Source organism: Xenopus laevis, chromosome 4L (genome assembly GCF_017654675.1).
Source record: "Xenopus laevis strain J_2021 chromosome 4L, Xenopus_laevis_v10.1, whole genome shotgun sequence".
In the NCBI taxonomy this organism is placed as follows: Eukaryota; Metazoa; Chordata; class Amphibia; order Anura; family Pipidae; genus Xenopus; species Xenopus laevis.
The window spans coordinates 92,911,104-92,919,539 of record NC_054377.1 but is presented as its reverse complement, the minus strand read 5'-3'; the positions used below and the strand labels follow the sequence as shown (position 1 = coordinate 92,919,539).

At 46.0% G+C, this 8,436-nt stretch overlaps 1 protein-coding gene across 4 annotated transcripts in view; it reads left to right on the top strand.

Annotated features, from left to right (window-relative positions):
- The first annotated feature begins 214 nt into the window (after positions 1-214).
- ssbp3.L (single stranded DNA binding protein 3 L homeolog) overlaps positions 215-8,436 on the top strand; it is a 33,498-nt gene continuing 25,276 nt past the window's right edge. The window contains exons 1-4 of one of the 4 annotated variants that reach the window (XM_041589148.1): positions 215-1,459; positions 4,968-5,040; positions 5,853-5,914; positions 6,662-6,746. In XM_041589148.1, coding sequence (XP_041445082.1) covers positions 1,404-1,459; positions 4,968-5,040; positions 5,853-5,914; positions 6,662-6,746 — 276 coding nt within the window. In that variant the 5' untranslated portion in view covers positions 215-1,403. 4 annotated transcript variants of the gene reach the window in all.

The window sequence follows — 8,436 nt, the reverse complement described above, 5'->3', positions numbered from 1 at the left end:
GGTAAGCAGTTTCAAGGCTCCCCTCGGAAAATGGCCAATCAGCGCACGCCGAGCCTCTGCCAATTTAAAGAGACAGGAAGCTCATGCTCGCCAGCAGTAGCACAAATAGAAAAGAAGAGAGGGGAGGGGGAAATGCCTTGTGGAAAGGGAACGCAGGGGGTTCGACCCACAAGGAAATGATCTGGTCTGTTGTCTCTGTGTTAATAAACAAAAAGCATTGTTTGCCATTCAGACATGATTGCTTGTATTAAAGCTTTATAATAACACGTCGTGTGTTTTATATGGAAACAGAGAGAAGCGTTTGTAACCACTCGATACACCGGCAAACCCCTTTCCGATCAGATGTGCTGCTAAAGCCGGAACAGGAAGCAGGACACACATTCGTGTATATGTTACACACGGCACCAACGACTGGCGGAGGAACATGCTGCAATGCTCTATACCTGCTTCGTGGCTTTATTATTGTTCATCTGTACAGGAGAATGAATTGCTATGAGTCACTTGTATACAGATATAACAAGGAGTTCAGGGATATGCAGCCATTGTAAAGCCCTAATGCCAGTGCTGTTTAGCACACGCACATATACGCTGCTCCGTGGCCTATGTCAGTAGCGAGGCGTGCTCCTCTATGAGAGATTAATGCGCTTACTTATAGTACATATACTCAGTATTACACCGAAGCATTACATACGCAACTGTACACGTAACGCAGCATTATTTATCAAGTGTAACTCATGGGCAGTGTAACAGCCTCTCGAACCAAAGTAAATGATATAGACGGTAGTTTGTAGCCAGTATAGTAGTACAGTATATCAGGCTTGAGGAGTTTACCTAGGGCTCACCATGGGGTAACACAGTGGTACACACAATGAGAGCGACACACGCGCTGTCTCCACACAATGTATCACACGCTCCCCCCTCCTTCTCAGGCGGCCAGGTGGGTGAGGGGCAGCGAAAGGTCCGGGCTCCTCCCCCTCAGTGCACGTTCTGATGGGATACACATAGTACATGCAGGGGGGACGCACAGACATGGGCCAGGCCTGGGACAGACAGACGCTCAGACACTGCTAGAGAAAGGAGCCCTCAGCCTGGGAGAGAGAGCTAGAGAAAGAGACACTGGGAGACTTTCACACAGCCAGAGATGGGGCCAGGCGAGGCGTACAGTGTATCTGGGAGACTGACAACAGGAAGAGACAGATAGACATCACAGTAGCCGCCAGTCAGTGCCTTTATACCGTGTGTTGTAGCAGAGAGTGGCATCTGTCCGCACTCTCCATTGAGCTGCTGATCGTACCGGCTGCTACTGGGACACCGCCTCGGAACTAACAGCGTCACCTCCCTGGGCTACGACTCACCCGGAGCGACCATTTCTGCTTCTCTCGACCGTGTGGATCAGCTGAAGTATGTTCGCTAAAGGGAAAGGTTCGGCGGTGCCGTCAGACGGACAGGCCCGAGAAAAGTAAGATGGGCCTGGGTATAGAGGGAATGCTTAGCCTACTCTTTCTATGTACTGTGCCTTCTATCCATTGTGCTGGGACCCCCCACCCCCACACATTGTACGTTTTGTGACGATGCTTTCCTTTACAATAACGTCGTGTGCTTTTATTAAGGTATAATGGGAAATGCAACCTTCTAGGCACCCGGGTCTACAATTGTATTTACATCCCGAGTTTGCCCCACTGCTTCTTCTTAACTCTCCCATCCCCCAGGGAGCGCTTCATGTCCCCCGCAGAGGTGCACCTCTTCTCCCCCAGTCAGCTGTGCTACTGAGCTTTTCCCGGCCTGTCACCTCCCCCTTAACTCTTCTCTTTCAGCACCAGTAACATTTGCTTCATTCTGGCTCTCCAGTGAGGGGCTTCTCTCTGCCCCCCTCCTCTCTAGTGAGGGGCTTGTCTCTGCCCCCCCTCCTCTCCAGTGAGGGGCTTGTCTCTGTCCCCCCTCCTCTCCAGTGAGGGGCTTGTCTCTGTCCCCCCTCCTCTCCAGTGAGGGGCTTGTCTCTGTCCCCCCTCCTCTCCAGTGAGGGGCTTGTCTCTGTCCCCCCTCCTCTCCAGTGAGGGGCTTGTCTCTGTCCCCCCTCCTCTCCAGTGAGGGGCTTGTCTCTGTCCCCCCTCCTCTCCAGTGAGGGGCTTGTCTCTGTCCCCCCTCCTCTCCAGTGAGGGGCTTGTCTCTGTCCCCCCTCCTCTCCAGTGAGGGGCTTGTCTCTGCCCCCCCTCCTCTCCAGTGAGGGGCTTGTCTCTGCCCCCCCTCCTCTCCAGTGAGGGGCTTGTCTCTGCCCCCCCCCCACTCCAGTGAGGGGCTTGTCTCTGCCCCCCCCCTCCACTCCAGTGAGGGGCTTGTCTCTGCCCCCCCTCCACTCCAGTGAGCGGCTTGTCTCTGCCCCCCCCTCCACTCCAGTGAGGGGCTTTTCTCTGCCCCCCTCCACTCCAGTGAGGGGCTTGTCTCTGCCCCCCTCCTCTCCAGTGAGGGGCTTGTCTCTGACCCCCTCCTCTCCAGTGAGGGGCTTGTCTCTGACCCCCTCCTCTCCAGTGAGGGGCTTGTCTCTGACCCCCTCCTCTCCAGTGAGGGGCTTGTCTCTGACCCCCTCCTCTCCAGTGAGGGGCTTGTCTCTGACCCCCTCCTCTCCAGTGAGGGGCTTGTCTCTGACCCCCTCCTCTCCAGTGAGGGGCTTGTCTCTGACCCCCTCCTCTCCAGTGAGGGGCTTGTCTCTGACCCCCTCCTCTCCAGTGAGGGGCTTGTCTCTGACCCCCTCCTCCTCTCCAGTGAGGGGCTTGTCTCTGACCCCCCTTCCTCTCCAGTGAGGGGCTTGTCTCGCCCCCCCTTCCTCTCCAGTGAGGGGTTTGTCTCTGCCCCCCCTTCCTCTCCAGTGAGGGGTTTGTCTCTGCCCCCCCTTCCTCTCCAGTGAGGGGCTTGTCTCTGGCCCCCCTTCCTCTCCAGTGAGGGGCTTGTCTCTGGCCCCCCTTCCTCTCCAGTGAGGGGCTTGTCTCTGGCCCCCCTTCCTCTCCAGTGAGGGGCTTGTCTCTGGCCCCCCTTCCTCTCCAGTGAGGGGCTTGTCTCTGGCCCCCCTTCCTCTCCAGTGAGGGGCTTGTCTCTGGCCCCCTCCTCTCCAGTGAGGGGCTTGTCTCTGCCCCCCCTCCTCTCCAGTGAGGGGCTTGTCTCTGCCCCCCCTCCTCTCCAGTGAGGGGCTTGTCTGTGCCCCCCCCTCCTCTCCAGTGAGGGGCTTGTCTCTGCCCCCCCTCCTCTCCAGTGAGGGGCTTGTCTCTGCCCCCCCTCCTCTCCAGTGAGGGGCTTGTCTCTGCCCCCCCTCCTCTCCAGTGAGGGGCTTGTCTCTGCCCCCCCTCCTCTCCAGTGAGGGGCTTGTCTCTGCCCCCCCTCCTCTCCAGTGAGGGGCTTGTCTCTGCCCCCCCTCCTCTCCAGTGAGGGGCTTGTCTCTGCCCCCTCCTCTCCAGTGAGGGGCTTGTCTTTGCCCCCTCCTCTCCAGTGAGGGGCTTGTCTTTGCCCCCTCCTCTCCAGTGAGGGGCTTGTCTTTGCCCCCCCTCTCCAGTGAGGGGATTGTCTCTGGCCCTCCTCTGCTCCAGTGAGGCGATTGCCTTTGCCCCCCTCTCTCCGAGGTGTCCAAGTCTTAAGTCCCATCCATCTCCATGAAGCCATGCCTTTACGATCGCCATACCCCCCCCCCCCCACACACAAGGAGTGAAACATCAAGGATCCTTGTCCAACTCCTAGGAGGTTGCTCTAGGGTGAATGGAAAATGTGCATTGGTCAAGTTACACAGTATGTTTTTTTTTCTGATAAGTTGAATGTTGTAGTCTGTGTATGTGCTTCTAGTCCACTGTCCGCTCCCCATTTAGAGTTGTGATTCAAAGGTTCCCCCACCTCCTAGGGAGTTGGCATCCAATCCCCCCACATCTCTGGGTGATCTGTGTTACTTGGCTACCAACTTACCCCCTTTCAGGGAGCTGCCCCATTAGGCACCCCAGGTTTCACCCCAACCTCTTAGGGATTTGTACCTCTATGCTTCCCATTCCACCCCCAGTGAATACAGTCTCTAGGCTTCCAATGCCCTAAGTAGTTGGTCCTGTAGGCCCCCCCTTCAACATCAGCAAGTTGTGCCCCTGATCTCCCTATTTTTCCATCCTTTGTAAGGAGCTGCACCTCTGGAAAAAGTCTATATGGCACAGGTTAAATTGTGGGTTACAGATAACACCATTGTGTTCTACAGAGCTTATCTGCTGTGTAACCTGATCCTTCTCTTTTTTTGAATGGTTGCCCCTATTGCTACACAGCAGCTTTTTTTATATAAACAATAGTAGGGTTTCTGAAGCAAACACAGCAGTTTTACCAGTGCAGGGCAACACTGCATTATATTTTTAGACAAATACAACAGTCCTCTGCACTCAACCCATTATCAATATATTTAAGACAGACATTTTGTGCATACTGCTACTGAAAAATGCCTTACCCTTTAAACAAAACAGGGATTGTTTGTCCATATATTGCAATAAATATAAGCTGGCCAACTACGTCAGTCATCCCATCCCATGCATTATATTTTTATTATTTAAAACACTTCCACTTTTTGATGTTACTGTTCCTTTTAAGCCAGTTGGCACTTTTTTCTGATAATATGGCTATTTTAGTTTTTGCACAAGTTGACCTTTCCTTAGTCCATCCGAACTGTTCCCACTAAATGATATTAAATGTTTTACTGAATATTTTTACTTAAAGTAGATGTAATCTTAATATAAAGTTAGTTTTTTTTTTCCATCTATGAGTCAAAGCTGATGTGTTCTCTCTTGCAGTGGCTGTCGGAAAAATGTGACTACTGTTAGCCTATAAAAAAATAGTTTACCTAAATGTGACAGTTTGCACTATAGGGGTCTTATCTGAATTGCCTTGCGCACCCAGAAGATAGCTAATTTATGTTAAACTCTTTCTTTTCAATATGTAACTTTTCTCTTATTCCTTAGGCTGGCACTCTATGTCTATGAATACTTGCTTCATGTTGGGGCCCAGAAATCTGCACAGACGTTCCTGTCTGAGGTGAGAGCAAAGCTTACAGTTAAGGAGAGATGTAGTTTTCACTGGGTCAAGCATAGCGTGCAGTAATATACCAGTTTGACAATGAAAAGTTGTAGCTTTTGTATGCTGATATGCTGAATACAAATGTTTTGGCCTGCATTTGGCAGTTGCCAAATTAGGTGTTAAAGCAGCTATGCATGGTGGGGAGTGCATGGGTCAAGGCACAGTACATGCTGGCATTAGTTAAAACATGCATGTGAAACTGTATGATACTTATGCCTTGTTTAGCCTTGGTTTAGGGTAATTTGATAAAGCTGTTTTTATAATAATAATAATATAGTATAAAAATCCATTTTATATAAATTTTCCAATATGTGGGTGCCTTAATATGTATCCAACTGAAACAATGAATCCCAACAAGCTTTTGCAAGTGTTAAAACCATTGTTTTCTCCCATGTGAGTCTATTTAACCCCTTCCCCCTCTGTATTTGTTTCTCATAATTATACCCCCACATTACCAATATGGCTAGCCTGACAGAGACAAATAACACATCACCTGTATGTGTAATGCCATGTGTCCAGTCCTATGCCCACTATATATTTTCTTTTTCGTGTAATCCTCCTTAATTTTGGGTATTAATTTAGGGGCTAATTTAGCTTTGAACCATATTTCTTTGGGCGCCACAGTTGTTAATTTTTGCCCATCCTTGCAGTGTAAACAGTGTTATTAAGAAATAAAAACAACATCCTAAAAATCATGACAGAATCCCTTTATTGTTGTTATGTTGAGTACTAAAATTCTAAAGCTTTTCATCTTGCATGTTTTTATACAGATACGATGGGAGAAGAATATCACTTTGGGGGAACCTCCAGGCTTCCTACACTCCTGGTGGTGGTGAGTGTTTTTTTTTTTTTTTTTTTATTTCTTTTTTTTAAGCCCAAATTAAGAATCTGCTTCTTAGCCCTGATATAAATTGTTCATTTTTGTATGCACATGCTAGCTCCCTTTATGTACTATCTGATTTATTTCATAATGCTATTACTTTCTTTGTATATCTTCTTTTTTCTTCATAATTTGTCTTCCTTTTGTCTTAATGTTCAGATTAATCTTTATGAATTCCTGTCATTCCTCCTCTAGCTTTATTGAACAATTAATTATATACATTGGTCCTTAAAAACTTTATATGGTGATCAATAAAATCGTGTGTGTAGGGTCATTGTTTCGGCAGCATGAAAAGCAGGTCCCACACCTGCTGCATGTTGCTGTGTTATTCCTGCTAAGATTACAACTTTCTTTTTTTTTTTAGTAAGTAGTGATAAAAATAATTAACTTTAATTCAAGGATAAGAGTCTATTAACTCTTTCCACACACCAACTGATATTTGTCCTATACAGGCCCATCCGGTGAGAACTGCATTCACTGTCCAATGTGCCCAATTGGTCTTCATGGGCCCTTGTGGGATTCAATTATTGTTTTTTATGTGATGAAAAGTTAAATCTGCACCGTTTGGCCAACTGTTTAGCATATGCTCATTCTTCCCAGGTCAACATTTCAGTTGGATATCCATGAAATTCTGCATGTTATTTCTTTACAGATGCTGTCTTAACTTGAATTGTTGACTTTTTATTTTTCTTTTCTTAGTGTATTCTGGGACTTGTACTGTGCTGCTCCTGAGAGGAGAGATACCTGTGAACATTCAAGTGAAGCAAAAGCTTTCCACGATTATGTGAGTAATACTTTTCTACTTTTATAGCAACCTCTGAGTAGGTAAAAACTACTACTACTAAAAAGCGATATGGAATCTTTGAGTAGTCTAGCTGTTCTGATCATCGACTCATATTTGCAGGCTGTGGCTGCTTTAGTGATTTTGTTTGCTGATGTTCATATAGGGTACCATATAATAGTTGGAGAATTGTGGCTTTGGACTTGTGTTCCAAAATGCTCTGCTACTTTACATGCTACATTATATTTGTAAATATTTTCGAGATTGCATTTTTTGTGAGTTTAAAAGCTGAGAATGAACAAAGCAGTTGATGCACTGACCTATTGTGGTCCACTGGTTTACTGCTTAGTGGAAATTTCCACTACCATAACTGATTTGCATTGTTTATTGCACAGCACACAAATGGTATTTGTAATTTTTAAGGCACAAAGCCTTATAGTTGTAACAAATCCATTATATTGTATTAGGATTAGGTAAATTCTGAATAAAAAAATTGCATCAAATTCTGGACCATATATTCATTTCCTCATAAACAAAAAGGGCAAGCAGATTAATTGTTAATGTATATGTATAGTCTTAATTTACTGTTTGGCCTAGTTGTCCTAATCCATTACATCTCAGAAAAAAACAAGCGTTCATAATGCTTGTACTTTTGGCCAAAGAAATCATGTGTTATTTTTCTTAGAAATGTCTACCACTGTTTTTGACATTGCATGCTTGTACTATAAAGCACGTCATAAATTGACTTACTTGGCCTACCCATTTGCTTGTTTTAAAACCAAATGACTACATTTATTTGACATGATTGATCAAGACAGGCCATGTCTGAGCCAACGAGAGTTTATTACTCTGAACTTGTGATTCTTGGAGCATGGTTATATTAAGGCCCCAGTCAACAAGTATACCTTTGATCATGGAAGTTGTAATGATCTGATCCTAGATTAGCCCTATTAAAGGGATACTGTCATGGGAAAAAAATGTTTTTCTCAAAATGCATCGGTTAATAGTGCTGATCCAGCATAATTCTGCTCTGAAAACCGTTTCTCAAAAGAGCAAACAGATTTTCTATATTTAATTTTGAAATCTGACATGGGCCTAGGCATATTGTCCGTTTCCCAGCTGCCCCCAGTCATGTGACTTGTGCTCTAATAAACTTCAGTCACTATTTACTGCTGGTTCAGGAATGAAATTTTATATGGTAGAGTGAATCATATGCAGTGGTGTACTGTAAACAGTGTAATTTAGAATTAAAAACTACATCATAAAAATCATGACAGAATCCCTTTAAGTATTTGTGCTTGCTACAACAAATTGACTACACTGTTATATATGGGAAGGGGTTATACAGAATTTCCTAGAAAATGGAAAACTGGAGTACCCGGTGGATACACACATGGATAGAACGTATAAATTCAGATAGTGCCCAGGTTGGAATCAACAGAAGTGTTGGCTTTGTTTCCCTTGGGGGGGTTAAACACCACACGTACTTCAGAACCCAATTAGCATTCAGTTTTTCACACTTGGCATATGTAAGAGGAGTTTGCTCTATAAACTAAAGCTTTGGTTTAAATGGTAATCCATACTCGGGAGTGGGTGGCAGTGCTGCCATCTGGTTCATTAATAGTTAATGGGCTGGACATTGCCTTAGGCTTGCAGTGTAATATACATATATGCAGAGAGATGTGTCTTTTAC